At 34.4% G+C, this 21,783-nt stretch overlaps 1 protein-coding gene across 3 annotated transcripts in view; it reads left to right on the forward strand.

Moving 5' to 3' along the window:
* Positions 1–21,783, forward strand: part of CCDC178 (coiled-coil domain containing 178) — a 513,958-nt gene that overhangs the window by 83,313 nt on the left and 408,862 nt on the right. For all 3 annotated transcript variants that reach the window (XM_037806200.1, XM_037806202.1, XM_037806201.1), the window contains exons 6-8: positions 1,889–1,980; positions 4,529–4,729; positions 12,629–12,849. In XM_037806200.1, coding sequence (XP_037662128.1) covers positions 1,889–1,980; positions 4,529–4,729; positions 12,629–12,849 — 514 coding nt within the window. The remainder of the gene's footprint in view (positions 1–1,888; positions 1,981–4,528; positions 4,730–12,628; positions 12,850–21,783) is intronic.

Consider the following 21,783-nt stretch of genomic DNA (forward strand, 5'->3'; position numbering starts at 1 on the left):
AGTATTGTGCTATTCATTTCTGGGTCTGTACAATTAATCCTGTTGAACATTCTATATCCTTCAACATCAAATGCCCGATCGCTACCCTCTTTCTATCTCCTGATAACTTGTGTTCTCAGCTTTACCTCTCAAAGTTTGCTCATTAATGTTAATTCATATTAGTGAGACCATACAGTATTTGTCCTTTTGTTTCTGGCTAATTTCACTCAACATAATATCCTCAAGTTTCATCCACATTGTTATATGCTCCTTACATATAACAAGATATTCTTACAGCTGTGTAATAGTCCATCGAATGTATATACCACAGTTTGTTTATCCACTCATCCATTGATGGACATTTGGGCTGTTTCCATCTCTTGGCAATCATGATTATTGCTGCTATAAACATCAGTTTACAGATGTCTGTTCGTGTCCTAGCTTTCAATTCCTCTGAGTATATACCTAGTAAAGGGATTGCTGGATCATATGGCAGTTGTATACTTAGCTTCCTGAGGGCCCTCCATACTGCGTTCCAGAGTGGTTACACCATTCTACAGTCCCACTAACAGTGAATATATATTCCTCTTTTTTCACATCCTCTCCAGCACTTGTAATTTTCTGTTTTTTTTGTTTTTGTTTTTTTTTTTTGATAGTGGCCATTCTAGTAGGTGTGAGATGATATCTCATTGTTGTTTTGATTTGCATTTCCCTAATAGCCAGTGAAGTTGAGCATCTCTTCATATTTTTTAAATTCAGTTTTATTGAGATGTATTCACATACCATAGAGTCATCCACAGTGTATAATCAGTTGTTCACAGTACCATCATAGAGTTGTGCATTCATCACCACAGTCAGTTTCTGAACGTTTTCATTACTCCAAAAAAATAAAAACAGACTGAAAATACAGATAAAAAAAGAACACCCAAATATCCATCCCTCCATCCCCCCCTATTATTCATTTAATTTTTGTCCCCATTTTTCTACTCATCCATACACTGGATAAAGAGAGTATGAGCCACAAGGTTTTCACAACCACACACACAGTCACACCATGTAAGCTATAGAGTTATACAATCGTCTTCAAGAATCAAGGCTACTGGGTTGCAGTTCAGCAGTTCAGGTATTTCCTTCCAGCTATTCCAATACACTAAAAACTACAAAGGAATATCTAATAGCTCATAAGAACAACTTCCAAAATGCCTTCTTGACTCAATTTGAAATCTCTTTTGGTCAGGAAGGCTTTCTCAATCCCACAATGCAAGGTCCAGGCCCATCTCTGGAAGTCATGTCCCCCCTTGCCAGGGAGATTTACACCCCTGGGAGTCATGTCCCAAGTAGGAGGGAGGGCAGCGAGTTTACCTGCCAAGTTGGCTTGGAGACAGGGGCCACATCTGAGCAACAAAAGTTCTCTGGGAGTTACTTAGGCACAATTATAAGTAGGCTTAGCCTCTCCTTTGCAGGAATAAGTTTCACAGGACAAGCCTGAAGATCAAGGGCTGGGTCTATTAGATCAGTAGTCCCCAGTGCTTGTGAGAATATAAGGAATTCCCCAGGTGGGGAAGTTTAATATTTCCACATTTTCCCCCAGTACCTGGAAAGCAATTTCTTAAAAAGAAACAAACAAAAAACAAAGAAACAAAAACCTTTTACACCCCCTCGAAAAATTTCTGGTCATTGAAATAAATTTTGTTTACATTAATTTACCATTAAGTTTAAAATGCATTATCTATTAAAATTGTGCTATATTAATTGCCTCTATAGTTGAGTAAACACATATAATAAACATATGTAATAAGTTTGACCATAAGCATTTAAAATCTAATGTAAGAACATCAGCTAAATTTGTTTTACTAATTTTAAGTGTAGCCCTCCTTTACTAATTGATGGCTTCTTTCACTCTATATTGGAGCATAACTTCTTCCACAACAGTTCTGAAAGAAGACTGGAGTTCAAGTATTGCTTTAGCAGTGAAAGAGGTCAAAACTGCAGAATTGGGAGGTAAAATTGTTCTACATATTTATTGTTAATTACCCTTAAATAAATATAATTATAGTTAGTAGCTCACAGATCTTTCACTTAATAGATTTCTAATTTTCACAATAATTAAGTTTAGGATTTTTATAATTCTTCTGAGTGTCTAATAGATAAAAGATCCCCATAGCATTTCATTAACATTCATTTAACAAATACTAATTAATGACGATTACCTGCCAAATTCTCAAGAGGCTAACTGCAATTCCGTGGTGTCCAGTGGAACTTACTGTAATAATTGAAGTCTTATATATCTGTGCTGTCCAGTAGAGTAGGTACTAGCTACATATAGCTGTTAAGTACTTGAAATGTGGCTACTGCAAATTAGAAACTGAATTTTTAAGTTTAATTTAATTTCTATTAACTACGTTTCTGTGTAAATGACTACATATAGTTTATAGCTACCATTTTGAACATTGTAGCTCTAGTTTACATATAAATTGTCATTGATATTATAGCCATAATTTATAAAATGTATAGTATTACACAGTGGTATTTATTTTATGTTAACATTGCTTCTATATATTTGAATATATACTTAGGATTATATTAAACATTTCCTACATCCCTTGGCTCTCAAAAACCATTGTTAAATTCTGTGAGAAAGTTGGCTAATAAACACAGGATGTTTTTAAAAACAAGATCTGTTGTTTTGTTATTCAAAAGCTGTCACTCATGGCAAGGCTCTGTTTTTACCATTTCCCTTTCTAATATTTGTATCTACGATGAGGATAAAACCTCAATCACTACTTTTCAAGTTTTCACATGGCAAATTCTGGAAGAAAAGGTAAAAATATTGACAGACACAACCACACTTCAAAATAATCTTGATAGGCTGGAATAATTGACAAACATTAAAAAAAAAGCAACTACAATTATGTTTATTATAAATGTGTACATTTAAATCTAAAGCACAAGACAATACCAAGATGACAGAAATCTATTGTAATTAAGTGTGTATGTTAAAAATTGCAAGCAGTTGCTCATTTACTTATTATGAACCAGGAAATCTAATTGATATGGCATTCTGGAAAAATACTGAGAGAGAAATTAAATCAATGAATTAGAGCAACCACAGCTGTACATACTTACAGAATTTATTTTGTAAACTTATTATAGGAATAGTGTAAAAGACAACTTAGACAACCATAATGAACACTTTTGGTAAAACTCAGATATATCTAATCAGTAGTAATTTAAATGTAACAGGTCTTAGTTTCTTAATGTATTTCATACTGATATCTGGTTATAGAAATGGAGTGAATCTTTAGTTCTCTGGAGGACACAATGTTCATGAAGTATATTTTCATGAAAATCAGGTAATTAACAATGTAAAGTGTCCAGGATGTGGTACAATTTGAAAAAAGAAGTCAGTAGACTCATAAGTCAGTAGAGTCCACATAAAGGTCCAGATCAGAGAAAGATAATTTTTATGTATCAAAATGGAGAAAACTGCTTTACAAGAATTCTTTCCAATAGACAGCATCCTGAAATTCTTTGACAAGTCCAGTAGGTTAGAAGTAGAGTCTGTGACTGCTGAGCTTGCACTTACAAGCATTACACAATACTAACTTCTAGCAGAAAACCATTGTCTTATTGTTCAAAAGCAAAACAAAACAAAGCAAAAAATTCTATTAGTTGCCTTTCTTCTTCAAGCAGTTTTACTATTGTCACTCCTGTCTCATCTCTTTAATTTGTCTTGCCTTTTCGGAAATTTTTTGTCTGTTTGTGTATTCTTGTCATGTCATGTTTTGACAAAAGCCGTGAGTTATGTGAATCACAGGATGGGATCCATATCAGTCCTGCTTATTGATCTACCTCCTGGGCTGAGCATGTTGCCTAGGATATAATAGGATCTATACACATATCTCGTACATCTTGCATAAATAAATGAGTAAATATCCCTATCAATTATTTCATTAACATTAAACCATTTCATTCCAGGAATCACACATATCTCTCATGAAAGGAGTTAGTTTGTATTATAACTGAATAAATAGAATTTGGAAATGATAATGAACACCTGGCAAGTCTAGGAAGTTATTATCTGATAGGATTGAAGAATATAAAGTGTCTTGTTTCTAGGAATCATCTGAAGAACTTCAATATTTATTTGATGTGATCATTATGATTTTATTTTCTCATAGAATGGTAGGAAACACAAGCATAATTTAAAAATAGAATTCTATAATACAGTTAATACAGCTTGCGGATAGGACATGTTTTTCCCTGAAGCAAAATGAATATATTCATGAAGATATTGGTTGAGATTTAGCTATTCTATTTTATAAAATGGTCATTTAAAAATCTGTTTTCAAAGGTTATAATCAATTTTACAATTATGTTTTAATAAGACAGTGTTTAAAAGCTTATTCATTATATCATGCATTTATATCTACCCAATATCTGATATCAAATATTTAAAATAATAGTGATACAACTAAGATCTATCTTCTTACCACCCTGTTTAGAGGCTGATTTATTAACAAATGTGAGTATATATTCTTATTTTAAGATGAAAAGTGTCCAAAATTAAAGCAGGAAATAGAAACACTGCTGTCTGAGGCCATCCATCTCATTAAAAGTTTAGAAACTGACCGTGCAGAAGCTGAAGAAGCTTTAAAACAACAAAGATTAAGAAAGAAAAAGATTAACATGCAAATTGATTCTTGGTCAATCTGGAGACTTCAAGAACTCCCCTCAGCTGTGCAGAAAGGTAATGATAAGTAATTTTTACATTGCCATTTAATGTGCTAGAGAGGCATGGATAATCACTTACAGACCTAAATAAAATATTGTCTTTAATTAGGGTGAGCATATTATTTAGCATTCAAACCAGGCACTTTATAAGACTATTAATGGTAACACTGGTTCCACAGATATTAACTGAGACTGTGCTGAGCAAACCTGGACCTGCTGTCATTCAGACTGTGTTGAAAATTATGTGTTCCCCAAGGACCATGCAGACACTTGGCACATTTTTCTTATAATGACTGCAGTTATTAGAAATAATCATATAGTGTTTTTAGAAATTTTGAAATTTAAGATGATTGCAAGTTGGTATCATTAGCCACATCTTTAAATCTAGGAAAATATAAGAATTGCAAATGATTTTTTGGGGAACTATATGCATCTTTTAAAAATTTAATAGTAAATTGCTTTGGGAACTTCTAGCATGGATGAAACTTAAAATATTTTCAGGAGTCATGCAGATAACAAATATTTAAGAAAGAATCACTGTCTTTTAGACCACAAATTGAGGAATCAGTATTGAACTTTTAAGCATCTAAAGGTATTGGGTTTTTTATTATCCAAATCCTGTGCCTCACAAACATGCCTGATTGCCTGATTCTGCCTGAGGCTGGACCTTTTTATCCTTTCCACTGGGCAAAAGTTTTAATTCAAGATTCAGAGCTTCTTAAGTCAGTTATATTATGATGCCCAGATAATCTATCATTTAAAGCAAGACAACTTTGAGAAAAAAAAAAGTGTGCTATATATTATTATTCTGGGACAATAGTCATTATCCAAATTATGTGTCAAACTGAACCTTTATATAACCCTTGATTAAAATGTTCTGTAGTCTCCAAAGTGGCGTGTATATATTCCAGAGATTTTCAAATTAGAACTTTTTAATTTTAATTTTAAAATATTCATTATTTTGTAATTCTAGTTTTGAATAGTGCTTTATAATGTGCCCAGCATAGTTTTGTAATTTATGAAAATATTCATACATATATTTTAGACTTTTAGAGACAGTCGATGTTATTATAATCAGTATAGGCTTCCTGGAGAATTCTGCATCCTAGCAGGTTCTTGGGGTTTCCATCTAACTCATATTTACATCTTCAAGGAGTAATCTGCAATTTTCCTAATTGTTTGGGAGACTTTTATTTGTCCTTAATAGTAGAAAAGTGAATATTGATAACAGGCCTTATTTAATTTCTTTCTGATCAATCTTCATATAATCTTATATATCTTTTAATGAGAGTATTTGTATACTGTAGTTTGTGACCTATGTGGAGATCTACTTAAGGAGTTATTGCAATAAAATTAAATTTAAATATATGTGGTAACATTCTAGGTGCTTAATTAACTTTGAATGATGAAATCCTCTTCATTGGTGACAACATATTGCATGGGTTGCCTTTTATTCAATACTGTTGAAGATCTATTTAAAAAACTGAAATTTATATGTCTGTCTTATTTTATTTGAGTAGTCAACCCAGGCAATGAAATTTAAGTTCATTATTACTATGTATTTTTAGCTTAAGCACCTTCTATTATAATATATTCCTGAAAGATAGCATACTTTCAGGAATATGCTGCTTTTATATTGATAGTATTTAGGATATAAAGTATAGAATTACCTATTTTCATAGGCTTTAGATTCTTGAAGTCAGTAGTGTATGTGATAGGAAAAACTTCTAATCTCTTTAACAAGCATTAACATTAAGTATGATGTTTGCTATAGGTTTAGATAATTTTTTTATCAAGTTAATGAATTAAGGAACTTCACTTATTTTCTTGATACCTTCTGGTTATTCCCCTAGATTCATTTCTTCTTGTGACCTTGTTTTGTGGCCCAGGAGGCTGATACATAATGGACTACATCAAAGATCTCTTTTGTACTCTGTCTTCCTGATGGGTTGATACCTGGCAAGAGACCATAGAAAGATAATGGAGAAGAGTGAGGTCAGGATACTTATACCCCTGGCCACCTCCCTCTTTACTTGGTCACTATAAGGTGATTGCAACCCCCTTCTGAAAATGAGAGCCCATAGCATGTGTTACGCATCTAACATGCTTTTTCTTAGAAAACATAACCAGAAATAAGTTTTCCGTCATTAAATGAGTGCTATATAAACCTAAATCATAAAATTGGATGGCCATACTTTTCCCTTGTAAAACAAAATGATACATGTATTATATTGGATGTAAACAGCATATAAAGGCACAAATAAACTCGTGACTCATGTTCCCCTGGTACTCCCATTAAACCTGCTTCACAGATTCCCCCGTCTTCCCTTTAACCTACATTTATGGCTCTAGGGGAAGTTCCCTATGTCCATCTAATGGAAGAGGAAATTTGCAGCCCTGTTTATGAATGGATTTGAATGGTATATTGGCACAAATTGGAGTACTGCTGCATTAAAGTCACAATATGGGAAAGGAAAAGACAAATCACTCCAGTAGGCAGAAGCAGCTCCTGAAGAAGGAGAAATGTCCTGAGGTACATAGAGAAGTGGCAAATGGTTGGGCCTGGAAAGAACATAAATGTAGATTGGTGAAAGGAATCTGGGAGAGAACCTTGGGATTGGCCTTTCAGAAAGGTTGGGCATGAGAATATTTGTCTCCCATGTAAATGCTCACCAGTGTACATTTACTGTGGAGGAAGATCTCAGTAATTAAGTAGAATGTTAAATCTTATAATTTTTTTTAATTTTGTTTTGTCTTGTGAATTAATCAGATCTTGCTACAATAATGCCTTGTAACCAATCACCTTGGAACTCAGTGGCTTACAATCATAAGCATATTTTTTCACCCATGGATCTTTGGGTTGTCTAGGGAGGCTTTTCTTCAGGCTGAAGATTAAATGAACTTGACTCAAGACTTTATTTTAAGATAAGGTCTGCATCTTGTGTCTCTTATCCTCTTTGTCTAGCAGCTTCCCTGGGACATGCTTTTCCCATAGCTAATGGCAGGAGTACTGAAGGCTGAGTAGAAATATAGATGTGTTGTTAAAAGACATCATCTTGAAACTGGCATACTTTCACTTCTTATATCCTTTGGCCAAAATAACAACATATACATATTGCAAGGAAGTATCTCTGTCATGAGGGAGAAGAGAATGAGCAATAATTGGATTTAACACATTTTGCTTCTGTGGACTCTCCCTAATATTGAGTTGTTTTTCATATGGTTTCTATATATTTTATAATGATCTCATCTTCATCTCTTATTTTCTGTAGGTGTCCATTGAGCCTTTGATTACTATTTTGCCTCTATTAAGATTCTAGAGATTTTACTGGTTCTAAGCCAGTTTCAAAATTATTTCTTGGCTTGAGTTTTAATCATCATAAGTTTCAAGTTTGAATTTTTTTTTATTCCTTGAAATCATATATTTTCTACCCAGGGTCCAGGTATTCGGTTTTCTATCTATGAGAAAGTTGTTGAAGTCCAAGTTGTCAGCAGGTTTTTAATAATTAATTCAATTTTTTAAAACTTTTTTGAGGTTTCTTTTTATTTTCAATTTCGTCTATGGTAAATTGCAAGAATTTGTTTCTTCCTAGGAATTTATCCATTTCATTTTATTTGTAATTTGTTGGCATAAATTTGTTCATGATATTCCTTTTTAATTATTTAAATTTCTGTAGTGTCAGTAGTGATGGGACCTCTTTCCTTCCTAATTTTGGTAATTTGTGCCTTCTCTCTTTTTTCATGGTCAGTCTAGCTAAAGGTGTGTCAATTTTGTTGATCTTTCAAACAAAATTTTGCTTTTATTGCTTTTATTGATTTTCTGTATTATTTTTCTGTTTTAATAGCATTGGGTTCTTCTCTGATTTCCTTTATTCTACTTTCTTTGTGAATAATTAAACCTACTACCATCTAGGTTATTTCTAGGTGGAATCTTAGATTATTTACTTGACACTTGTTTTCTTTTCTAGTTTAGGGAGTTAAAAGCTATGAATTTCCCTCAAAGAATTGCATTCATTGCAGGTCATAAATTGTCATGTGCTGTGAGTTCATTTTTAATTAGTTAAAAATATTTTTTAATTTCTCTAATGATTTTTTTTGGCTCTATTATTTAGAAGTTGCTCTTTAATTTGCAAGTATCATGGAATGTTCACAAACTTCTTTCAGTTGTTTATTTGTAATTTAATTTTGTTATGGAAAGGGAACATTCTTTGAATGGTCTCAACATTAAAATTATTTAGACTTTTTAAATTGCTTAGCATATTATCTTTCATGGAGGATATTTAGTGTGTGGTTGAAAATAATATATGTTCTGCTATTGTTAAATGGAGTCTTCTAGAAATATTAGTTAGGTCATGCTGGTTCATAATGCTATTCAAATCTGTATCTTTTATGGATTGAGCTGTACCCAAAAAGATATATTGAAATCCTACCCCAGTATCTCACAATGTGACCTTATTTGGAATAGATAGAATTAGACAAGTTAAAATGAGGCCACATTGGTGAACCAGAGGCCCTTAATCCAGTATGACTGGCATTAGTGTAAGAGGAAATTTGGCCCCAGATAGAGTCAGATGGGAGAAATCTATATGACAACCAAGGGAAAGAATGCCATGGATTGCCAGCAAACCACCAGAAGCTAGAACAAACATGGAACAGATTCTACCCTATGGACTTCAATTGAAGTATGGTGCTGCTGACACCTTGCTTTGAACGTTAGCCTCCAGAACTGTTAGACAATAAATTTCCATTGCTTTACACCACCTAGTTTGTGATATTTTGTTATAGCAGCCCTAGCAAACTAAGACAGTGTCCCAAATGATTTTCTCTCTAGTTCATTTTTTGAGTTGTTGAGAATAGAGTATTAAAATATCTAACTATGATTCTGACTATGAAATAAGAAGAAATCAATGATATCACAATTCTTTTATTAGTTCTCTCAGCTTTTTGTCAAATATTTTGGTTTTTAGCAAACATTTTAAATACTCTGACAAGTTTTCAAGAAGAGTAAGAAATATACAGAGGCCAATTTAAGTTTGGAAATGAGAATTTTTGGAGATAAGTAGGCTTAAAGTTATATTTAGCCCTGAGTGAATTCCCCAATCCCTGATGTCCTTGGGACAGGAAACCAGAGCTAAGAACTTAGACTCACCCAAATTGACAAATCTATTTATAGGCCATGGCATAAATCTAAGAGTCCAAAGATCTACATCTTCAATATAAGAGTGAATGATAAATAAACCCACTCTTCCAAATGAACAGAAAGAAACTTGCTTGTTTCACTCAGTCAATGGAGGAAAACAAAGAATATTCCCTGAACATACTTAATATACTAATTGTCAAGTGGATTTGTTCCTCAAAGTCCCACTACTTGTGTGCTCTGTAAAATGTCATTTACGTGTCTCTTGGTTGATAGTAAAACCAGCCGTCTGGCAGGAGCAAAGATAATTTTTTTCTGGAAGACTGAAATTTAAACCTAGGTACTAAGGAATTCTCTCAGATAAGGTTCAAAAAAAAAAAAAATAGTTATACATCTAATGTCACAAAGATCCAGGTTCTTTGAGTACAAATCATTAGAAACAGAGCAGACTCTTACTCAAAAAGGTTTTGGATATTGGATTGCACATGAGATTATAGCATAAATTTCATATTTTTTATTAAGATTTATTCAAATACCATACTCATATGATTTTTTTAGAAATAAAAAGTTTAGTTGGAAAATAAAAGATCTAAGAAATTATTTTTAAAAGAAAGCAGAGAAAGAGAAAAAAGAGCTCCTAGAAATGAAAAATATATTACTCAAAATTAGCAACTCAAGATAGATTAAATAATTTATTAAACTCAAGAAGAGAAAAGAATAATAAGCTATAAAATTTTAATGCATCCCAGCAAGACAAAGAAAAGGACAACATGAATAAAAGATTCAAATTCCTGGAGTTTAGAATAAGAATATATAATGAACGTCTAATAGAAGATCCTGATAAAGATAACAATGGTTGTATTTAACAAGATAATAAATAGTTGATGCTTTAAAACAAAACTGTTACTGTCTAATTAGTGAGAGTAAAAAGTAAGAAACTGATGGTGCCAAATATTGTACATATTCAAGAAATTAGAAAATATTTAGAAATGAATCATTAAAATATTTTCATTAATTTTATTTCCACAAGTTTTCGAGAAAGCTGAATCATTACTTAAAGGGAAATCAAGAGCATTTGTTACCTCAAAAAAGAAGTAACTCATAATGAATTATCTAAATATATGATTTTAGAATTTAGAAAAATAAAAGCAGTTTTGCTTTTATGACAAAGAAAAAGGAGAAAGCAATAACAATGACAAAATGATGAAATATGTAATGCAGAAGATATGCAAAGATAAACATTGGTGCGCATTAAAAAGAAAATAATGAAAAGATAAAATAATGGAAGAGCTATGGCAAGGTTAATTAAAAACACAGAGGATTAGGAATGAAAATGGGACATAGCTAGAACCCCAGCAGTGGTTAATAATAATGAGGATATTAAGGACAAATTTCCTACAATATAATTGAAACTTTGATGAAATGGATAAAGTCGTCGAACCAAAATGGATTAAAGAATAGCTAGCCAAAATGCTTATATAGCCATCAAAGGAAAGACTTCTTTTTTTCTTTATTAGAGAATTTGTGGGTTTACAGAACAATAATGTATAAATTGCAGGATTCGCATATGCCACTCTATTACTAACAACTTGCATTAGTGTGGAACATTTGTTACAATTGATGATAGCACATTTTTTGACTCAGTAACTACAACTCCTTCCTCTCCAAGTAAATGTATAAACACATATTAGAGCAATAGGGCTTTCAATGCAATTTCAAACTTTCACAAATTTCCATAGGAAAGAAATGACAAGAAACTCTCCAATAGATTTTCAAAGCTAGCATAACCAATAAACCAAATTTAGACAAAGCCAGCACACAATGGAATTAGAGTACAGCTCTAAATCATGAATATAAGTGAAAAATTCCACAGTGAAAACCTTTAGAAAATCACATAAAGAAATTTATAAAAAGATGATAATCATATCCAATGTAGTTTTAGTTCAAGAATGCAAGATTGGTTTAACATTAGAAACTTGATCCATATAATGAGGAAATCATTTTATCTTATTTATCCTGGTCCATTGATTGGTATTTAATTACATTTATAAATTTTGGGAAATTTTCCATTTTTAAAATTTTGAGTATATTTAAAAACCACTAATTTTATCCATTTATTCAAATCCACTTTTGTGTTATTTGATAGCAGTTTCATGTTGTCTTCCAGTAGGCCTTGTGTAGTTTATGTTAGGTTTATTACTGAATTTATGCATTTTATTTTACGTTCTGGTTTTGCTGTTTTGCATAAGAGTATTCTTTTTACAACATATTCTTTATTTATATAGAAAAATATTGATTTTTTATGTTAATTTTATGTGAGCTGTCTTAGCATTTGTAATAATTTCTGGTTTATTCTTTTATGCATTTTTACATATAATTATATCATCAGAAAATAATAATCATTATTTCTTTTACCATTCTGATATTTGTAACTCCTGTTTCATCATTTTACTCCTGGATGGTTTTGGAAGGCTTCTATTCTTGCAGTTTTCCTCACTATGGAGAAGTTTTACAGATTGGTTATATAGTCAACAAATATGATTTGTAATAAAATAATTATTAACTTATAAATTATATATTTTAAATCTCTTGCTGATGAATGAAGAAATCTACATTTTATTTTGTATTGCAATATTAAAATAACTTATTTTAGATTTAATAGTCACAGATGAGGTATATTTTTCTAAAACTAAAATATTTATTATTAAATAACATTTCCTTCTGGGCTTATATGTTTTTAAGTCTGATTTTCTTTTTTTCTTCTCATTCTACTTCTAGAACATGAGGCCCATGTGAGAGATATTATAGAATTACGATGGCATCTTGAAGATAATGCCCATCAACTAAAACAAACTGAGGAACAAAAGATACAATTAGAAGAAGTTAATGCAAAGATTCAAGCAGACATAGACTACATGAATAAATATGGCCCATTACTTGACTTGAAGATGAACCAAGAACTTGAAGCTCTGAAGGAACGTTTCCAAAAAAAATTTGAGGTAAATGAATAAATGAATATGCATTTCAAAAATATTACATAGTTATACAAAAATATTTCAACCATAATAAACCATACCTTTAAAATTTTCATTTTTATTGAAAATTGGCTTGCTGTTTATTTTCCAGAGAAATTATTAAACTGTACACACACTATACAATTGATTGGTACTCAATTAAATTGTGTCTTCTTCCCTAACTTACATATTTAGGAATTCCAATAATATTTACACAACCAACTAATAGAAGTTTGGAGATTTAAAAACCTGATGTTTTTTAAAGCTGTAGTCTAAGTGAGGGAGAATACAAGTAGATTATATTAGTCAATGTAATTGTTGATGTAAATAGACAAATGAAGTAGAGTCTGTTTAGTCATTAATTAACATTTAACTCTCCTTTTCTTGGATCATATTATAAAAAATGTAATTTATACCTGTCACAAAATGAATGAATTTAAACTTTATATCATATTTGGTTTCTGTCATTTTACAGTAAGAAAAAGAAGTCTTTAAATGTCTCAGCGGTTCCATTTTCCTCCCTCCTTCTCCAAAGACAACTGTTTTCATGAATTTCATCTGGTTTTAGGAAAATTTTATATAGTTTTATACATATAGTATAAACTTGTTTTTTTTTCTTTTCTTTTTTTTAAATTCATTTTATTGAGGTATATTCACATACCACACAGTCATACAAAACAAATCATACATTTGATTGTTCACAGTACCATTACATAATTGTACATTCATTACCAAAATCAATCCCCGACACCCTCATTACCACACACACAAAAATAACCAGAATAATAATTAAAGTGAAAAAGAGCAACTAAAGTAAAAAAGAACACTGGGTGCCCTTGTCTGTTTGTTTGTTTGTTTGTTTGTTTCCTTCCCCCACCTTTCCACTCATCCATCCACAAACTAGACAAACGGGAGTATGATCCCTATGGTCCCCCAGTCCCACTGTCCCCCCTCATAAGCCACATTTTTATACAATTGTCTTCAAGATTCATGGGTTCTGGATTGTAGTTTGATAGTTTCAGGTATCCACCACCAGCTACCCCAATTCATTAGAACCTAAAAAGGGTTGTCTATATTGTGCATAAGAGTGCCCACCAGAGTGACCTCTCGGCTCCTTTTGGAATCTCTCTGCCACTGAAGCTTATTTCATTTCCTTTCATATCCCCCTTTTGATCAAGAAGATGTTCTCCATCCCACGATGCCGGGTCTGCATTCCTCCCTGGGAATTGTATTCCACTTTGCCAGGGAGATTCACTCCCCTGGGTGTCTGATCCCACGTAGGGGGGAGGGCAGTGATTTCACCTTTCAAGTTGGCTTAGCTAGAGAGAGAGGGCCACATCTGAGCAACAAAGAGGCATTCAGGAGGAGGGTCTTAGGCACAATTATAGGGAGGCCTAGCCTCTCCTTTGCAGCAACAGCCTTCCCAAGGGCAAATTCCATGGTAGAGGGCTCAATCCATCAAACCACCAATCCTCTATGTTTGTGGGCATGTTAGCAACCATCGAGGTAGGGCAGGCCAATACCCCTGCATTCTCCACCAGCTCCTCAAGGCGGCTCTGCATATTTTTTTCCTTGTTTTTTTTTTTTTTTAAACTTTTTTTTTCTAAATCAACTGTATGAAACATTAAAAAAATTTAAAAAAATTAAAAAAAAACCATGCAATAGAAGAACATTTCAAAGAGATCATAACAAGGGAGTAAGAAAAAGACTACTAACCTAAGATAACTACTTTACTTCCAACGTGTTCTTACTCTACCCCAAGAAAGTAACCTAATATAGCAACATTTCTGTGAACTTGTTCCTACTATACCCATCAGAAATTAACAGACCATAGTCATTCCTGGGCATTCCCAGAACATTAAATTTACCCATGATAGCTTATCTGTTCTTCTTGGATTATTGTTCCTCCTTCCTTAATTGCTCTCTATCGCTAGTTCCCCTACATTCTACATTATAAACCATTTGTTTTACATTTTTCAAAGTTCACATTAGTGGTAGCATATAATATTTCTCTTTTTGTGCCTGGCTTATTTCGCTCAGCATTATGTCTTCAAGGTTCATCCATGTTGTCATATGTTTCACAACATTGTTCCTTCTTGCTGCCGTGTAGTAGTCCATTGTGTGTATACACCACATTTTATTTATCCACTCATCTGTTGAAGGACATTTGGGTTGTTTCCATCTCTTGGCAATTGTGAATAATGCTGCTATAAACATTGGCGTGCAGATATCTGTTCGTGTCACTGCTCTCCGATCTTCCGGGTATATACCGAGAAGTGCAATCGCTGGATCGAAGGGTATTTCTATATCTAGTTTTCTAAGGAACTGCCAGACTGACTTCCAGAGTGGCTGAACCATTATACAGTCCCACCAACAATGAATAAGAGTTCCAATTTCTCCACATCCCTCCAGCATTTGTAGTTTCCTGTTTGTTTAATGGCAGCCATTCTAATTGGTGTGAGATGGTATCTCATTGTGGTCTTAATTTGCATCTCTCTAATAGCTAGTGAAGTTGAACGTTTTTTCATGTGTTTCTTGACCATTTGTATTTCCTCTTCAGAGAACTGTCTTTTCATATCTTTTGCCCATTTTATAATTGGGCTGTCTGTACTATTGTCATTGAGTTGTAGGATTTCTTTATATATGCAAGATATCAGTCTTTTGTCAGATACATGGTTTCCAAAAATTTTTTCCCATTGAGTTGGCTGCCTCTTTACCTTTTTGAGAAATTCCTTTGAGGTGCAGAAACTTCTAAGCTTGAGGAGTTCCCATTTATCTATTTTTTCTTTTGTTGCTTGTGCTTTGGGTGTAAAGTCTAGGAAGTGGCCACCTAATACAAGGTCTTGAAGATGTTTTCCTACACTATCTTCTAGGAGTTTTATGGTGCTTTCTTTTATATTGAGATCTTTGGTCCATTTTGAGTAAATTTTTGTGTAGGGTGTGAGCTGGGGGTCCTCTTTCATTCTTTTGGATATGGATATCCAACTCTCCCAGCCCCATTTGTTGAAAAGACCTTTATGACCCAGTTCAGTGACTTTGGGGGCCTTATCAAAGATCAGTTGGCCATAGATCTGGGGTTCTATCTCTGAATTCTCAATTCGATTCCATTGATCTATATGTCTATCTTTGTGCCAGTACCATGCTGTTTTGACAACTGTGGCTTTATAATAAGCTTCAAAGTCAGGGAGTGTAAGTCCTCCCACTTGGTTTTTCTTTTTTAGAGTGTCTTTAGCAATTTGAGGCATCTTCTCTTTCCAAATAAATTTGATAACTAGCTTTTCCAAGTCTGCAAAGGAGGTTGTTGGAATTTTGATTGGGATTGCATTGAATCTGTAGATGAGTTTGGGTAGAATTGACATCTTAATGACATTTAGCCTTCCTATCCATGAACATGGAATATTTTTCCAGCTTTTAAGGTCCCCTTCTATTTCTTTTAATAGAGTTATGTAGTTTTGTTTGTATAGGTCTTTTATATCTTTGGTTAAGTTTATTCCTAGGTACTTGATTTTTTTTGTTGCTATTGAAAATGGTATCTTTTTCTTGAGTGTCTCTTCAGTTTGTTCATTTCTAGCATATAGAAACATTACTGACTTATGTGCATTAATCTTGTATCCTGCTACTTTGCTAAATTTGTTTATTAGCTCTAGTAGCTGCGTCATCGATTTCTCAGGGTTTTCCAGATATAAGATCATATCATCTGCAAACAATGACAGTTTTACTTCTTCCTTTCCAATTTGAATGCCTTTTATTTCTTTGTCTTGCCGGATTGCTGTGGCTAGCACTTCTAGCACAATGTTGAATAAGAGTGGTGACAGCGGGCATCCTTGTCTTGTTCCTGATCTTAGGGGGAATGCTTTCAGTCACTCACCATTGAGTACTATGCTGGCTGTCGGTTTTTCATATATGCTCTTTATCATATTGAGGAAGTTTCCTTCAATTCCTACCTTTTGAAGTGTTTTTATCAGAAAGGGATGTTGGATTTTGTCGAATGCTTTTTCAGGATCTATTGAGATGATCATTTGATTTTTCCCTTTTGATTTATTAATGTGTTGTAATACATTGATTGATTTTCTTATGTTGAACTATCCTTGCATGCCTGGAATGAACCCCACTTGGTCATGGTGTATGATTTTTTTAATGTGTCTTTGGATTCGATTTGCAAGTATTTTGTTGAGGATTTTTGCATCTATATTCATTAGGGAGATTGGCCGGTAGTTTTCCTTTTTTGTAGCATCTTTGCCTGGTTTTGGTATTTGATGTTAGCTTCATAAAATGAGTTAGGTAGTGTTCCATTTTCTTCAATGTTTTGAAAGAGTTTAAGTAAAATTGGTGTCAATTCTTTTTGGAAAGTTTGGTAGAATTCCCCTGTGAAGCCATCTGGCCCTGGGCACTTATTTGTGGGAAGCTTTTTGATGACTGATTGGATCTCTTTGATTGTGATTGGTTGGTTGAGGTCTTCTGTTTCTTCTCTGGTCAGTCTAGGTTTTTTCCAGGAAATTGTCCATTTCCGCTACATTATCCAGTTTGTTGCCATAGAGTTGTTCATAGTACCCTCTTATAATTTTTTTAATTTCCTCGGGATCTGCAGTAATGTCACCTTTCTCATTCATTATTTTGTTTATATGGGTGTTCTCTCTTTTTGATTTTGTCAGTCTAGCTAGGGGCTTGTCAATCTTGTTGATCTTCTCAAAGAACCAACTTTTGGTGTTATTTATCCTCTATTATTTTTTTGTTCTCTATGTCGTTTATTTTGGCTTTAATCCTTGTTATTTCTTCTACTTGGTTTAGGATTGGTTTGCTGTTCATTTTCTAGCTTTTTCAGTTGATTCATTAGTTCTTTGATTTTGGCTCTTTCTTCCTTTTTAATATATGCGTTTAGTGCTACAAATTTCCCCCTTAGTACCGCTTTTGCTGCATCCCATAAGTTTTGGTATGTTGTGTTCTCATTTTCATTCGTCTCTATATATTTAGCAATTTCTTTTGCTATTTCTTCTTTAACCCACTGATTGTTTAGGAGTGTGTTGTTTAACCTCCAGGTATTTGTGAATTTTCTAAGTCTCTTAGGGTTATTGACTTCTAATTGTATTCTATTGTTGTCAGAGAATGTGCTTTGAATAATTTCAATCTTTTTAAATTTATTGAGCCTTGATTTATGTCCCAGCATATGATCTATTCTGAAGAAAGTCCCGTGAGCACTAGAGAAGTATGTGTATCCTGGTGATTTGGGATGTATGTCTGTTAAATCCAAATCATTTATCAGATTGTTTAGGTTTTCAATTTCCTTATTGGTCTTCTGTCTGGTTGATCTATCTATAGGAGAGAGTGATGTGTTGAAGTCTCCCACAATGATTGTGGAAACATCAATTGCTTCCTTTAGTTTTGCCAGTGTTTCTCTCATGTATTTTGTGGCACCTTGATTGGGTGCATAAACATTTATGATTGTTATTTCTTCTTGTTGAATTGCCCCTTTTATTAGTATGTAGTGGCCTTCTTTGTCTCTCAAAACATCCCTGCGTTTAAAGTCTATTTTTTCTGAGATTAATATTGCTACACCTGCTTTCTTTTGCCTGTAGCTGGCATGAAATATTTTTTTCCATCCTTTCACTTTCAATTTCTTTGTGTCCCTGTGTCTAAGATGAGTCTCTTGTATGCAGCATATTGATGGTGCATTTTTTTTTGATCCATTCTGCAAATCTATACCTTTTAATTGGTGAGTTTAATCCATTTACATTCAATGTTATAACCGTGAAGGCATTTCTTGAATCAGCCATCTTATCCTTTGGTTTATGTTTGTCGTATATATTTTTCCCTCTCTCTATTAATATCCTTTAATGTACCTATACCGAATCTCTTTAGTGCCTAACCTTTCTCCGTGTGTCTCTGTCCTTTCTTTGTTTCTCTGTCTGTAGGGCTCCCTTTAGTATCTCCAGTAGGGCAGGTCTCTTGTTAGCAAATTCTCTCAGCATTTGTTTGTCTGTGAAAAATTAATCTCTCCCTCAAATTTGAAGGAGAGCTTTGCTCGATAAAGTATTCTTGGTTGGAAATGTTTCTCACTCAGAATTTTAAATATGTCGTGCCACTGCCTTCTTGCCTCCATGGTGGCTGCTGAGTAGTCACTACTTAGTCTTATGTTGTTTCCTTTGTATGTGGTGAATTGCTTTTCTCTTGCTGCTTTCAGAACTTGCTCCTTCTCTTCTGTGTTTGACAGTGTGATCAGAATATATATCGGAGTGGGTTTATTTGGATTTATTCTATTTGGAGTTTGCTGGGCATTTATGATTTGTGTATTTATGGTGTTTAGAAGATTTGGGAAGTTCTCCCCAACAATTTCTTTGAATACTCTTCCTAGACCTTTACCGTTTCCTTCTCCTTCTGGAGCACCAGTGAGTCTTATATTTGGACGTTTTATATTATCTATCATATCCCTGAGGTCCATTTCGATTTTTTTTATTTTTTCCCCATTCTTTCTTTTGTGCTTTCATTTTCCATTCTGTCATCTTCCAGGTCACTAATTCATTGTTCAACTTCCTCTAGTCTTGTACTATGCGTATCCAGAATCTTTTTAATTTGGTCAACAGTTTCTTTAATTTCTGTAAGATCGTCTATTTTTTTATTTAGTCTTGCAATGTCTTCTTTATGCTCTTCTAGGGTCTTCTTGATGTCCTTTATATCCTGTTCAATGCTCTTCTTGATGTCCTTTATATCCCATGCCATGGTCTCATCGTTCCTCTTTAGTTCTTTAATTAGTTGCTCTAAGTACTGTATTTCTTCTGATCTTTTGATTTGGGTGCTTGGGCTTGGGTTATCCATATCGTCTGGTTTTTTCATGTGCTTTAAAATTTTCTGTTGTTTTTGGCCTCTTGGCATTTGCTGAACTTGATAGGGTTCTTTTAGTATTTGTAGACCAATTGAAATCCTTATCTCTAATTTGTCAGGTCTACAGCTTCGTGGAGTACACTTTCTGTGACTAACCAGCAGGTGGCGTCCGTGAGCCACCTGTTCTTCTCAAGCCAGTTCTCCCCCGCTTTGCCTCTGTGGTGAGCAGGGGAGTAAGTCTTGTGGGGTCCAGTTGGTGTACCAAGCTTGTTTGTGTAGTTGGTGTTGCCCGCCCTGTATAAGGGGCGTGTGTCTGGGCGGTCAGGGAGGGGGGCGACACTAACAACCAAATCTCCCTGGTGTTCCTGGAGTTTTAAAGCTGCTGCAATAGTCTAAACCTTCAGTTCAGTCATGCCACAGTTTGTCTCTGCCACTGTGACTTGGTATTGGTGTGTGGCCCCTGAGACTTATGAGTGGGTTCCTCTTCCAGGCCTTGCACCTCCTGGTCCTCTGTTGCCGGATGACTGTGCTATGTCACAGGCGAGTGCCATTCCCCCAGGGTGGTTCTGGGCTGCTGGTCTGTGTAGGGAGGCTCCCAGTCTGCTGAAATGATGTCTGAATGGGGCTTGTTAATTCCCACTGCTCCACCTTCCCAAGTCTGGGACAAACAGCTGAGGGTGCAGGGAAGGCTAATGTCCATGACCAATTTTGTGGTGTATGCGTGTTATTGTAAGCACTTCCATCACATTCGGTTGTCTGGGGCAGCTCTGGGTTATGGGGCGGTGATGGGCAGGAGTGTTTCCTGTCCACCAGGATGATGGCTGTGAGAGGACGCCCCTCTTTTCTTGGGAAGTTGTGGTGGTTAGTGAATTTTCTCAGCCACTGGATTATTGCCTTTTGTCTCAGAGCTCTCAGTTCTGCTCTTGTCTTGACCTGCCCAAATTGCAAGTCTTTGAAGCTTTCTGTATTGGGCTTCTTAGAGTAATTGTTTTAGAAAAAAAAAAAAAGAAAAAAAAAAAAAAAGGCCCTCCTGGCAGATCTAATGTGTTATTGAAATGCTAAGAGACAAAGCAATTAGGGCTATTAAGGAAAGATCCAGGGGGCAGAAAGGTCAGTTTTTCTTCCGGTTTTGCAAATGAGCCTGCGGGGCCTGAGCTCTGCCCTTCCCCTTTCTATGTTCACCAGAACTCCAAAAAGCATCCACTTTTATTTTTGAGTTTGTCTTGCTGTTTTTTTGCTATGCCTATCTCCTCTCTGCTGGGCTGGCTGCTCTCAGATTCTCTGGTGTCTGGTCTCAGTCTGTCTATGGTTGGAGTTTGGATCAGTAGAATGAGTTTCCAATAAGAGCTGCCACTGCAGTTCTCCCTTCTCCTTCCCGGAGGTGACAGCCCCTCCTCCCACGGGACTGAGCCTGGCAGGGAGGGGTGCAGGTCCCCTGGCTGCAAAAACTTACAGATTTCTCTGATCTCAGCAGTTCCACGTTTTCATGAGTGTTGTATGAAGTATGCCCAAAGTCAGATTGCTCTACAGTGTCCAGTCCACGCAGTTCCTGGCTTTCTACCTACTTTCCTGGAGGAGTAACTAAAACATACACCTCACCAATCCACCATCTTGTATAGGTTCTAAACTTGTTTTTTTAATGTGACATTGTTTTAGAGATGAAGCTCTATCAATATGTACAGATCTAGTTCATTCCTTTTACTTGCCATGCTCCATCAAATAAATGCCAATTTATTATTGACTATATCCTCTTCTGCTGGTCATCTTAGTTTGTTTCCAATATTGCCTATAAAAAAGTATAATTTAACTGTAAAGAATGAGGCAGTAAGCGTCCATGAACATGTTTATATATGCGAATGTGAATTTTTCTTAGACATGTACCTTCTAGTGTATTGATTGGGTCAATTTTATTAGTTTACCAAGTGACTCTCCAAGTGACTCTAACAATTTATATTCTTAGATAGGAGAAGTGCTGGTTGTTCTTATTTCTCCACTGTGAATGTGAATGCTGGTATTATCCTTCTCTTTTAGCAATAGACCTTGATAGTTAGGTGGCAATATGTGAAACTAAACATCATTTTCCATTTTCCCTTTTCTGATGGT

The sequence above is a fragment of the Choloepus didactylus genome, chromosome 16, assembly GCF_015220235.1.
Source record: "Choloepus didactylus isolate mChoDid1 chromosome 16, mChoDid1.pri, whole genome shotgun sequence".
Lineage (NCBI taxonomy): Eukaryota > Metazoa > Chordata > Mammalia > Pilosa > Megalonychidae > Choloepus > Choloepus didactylus.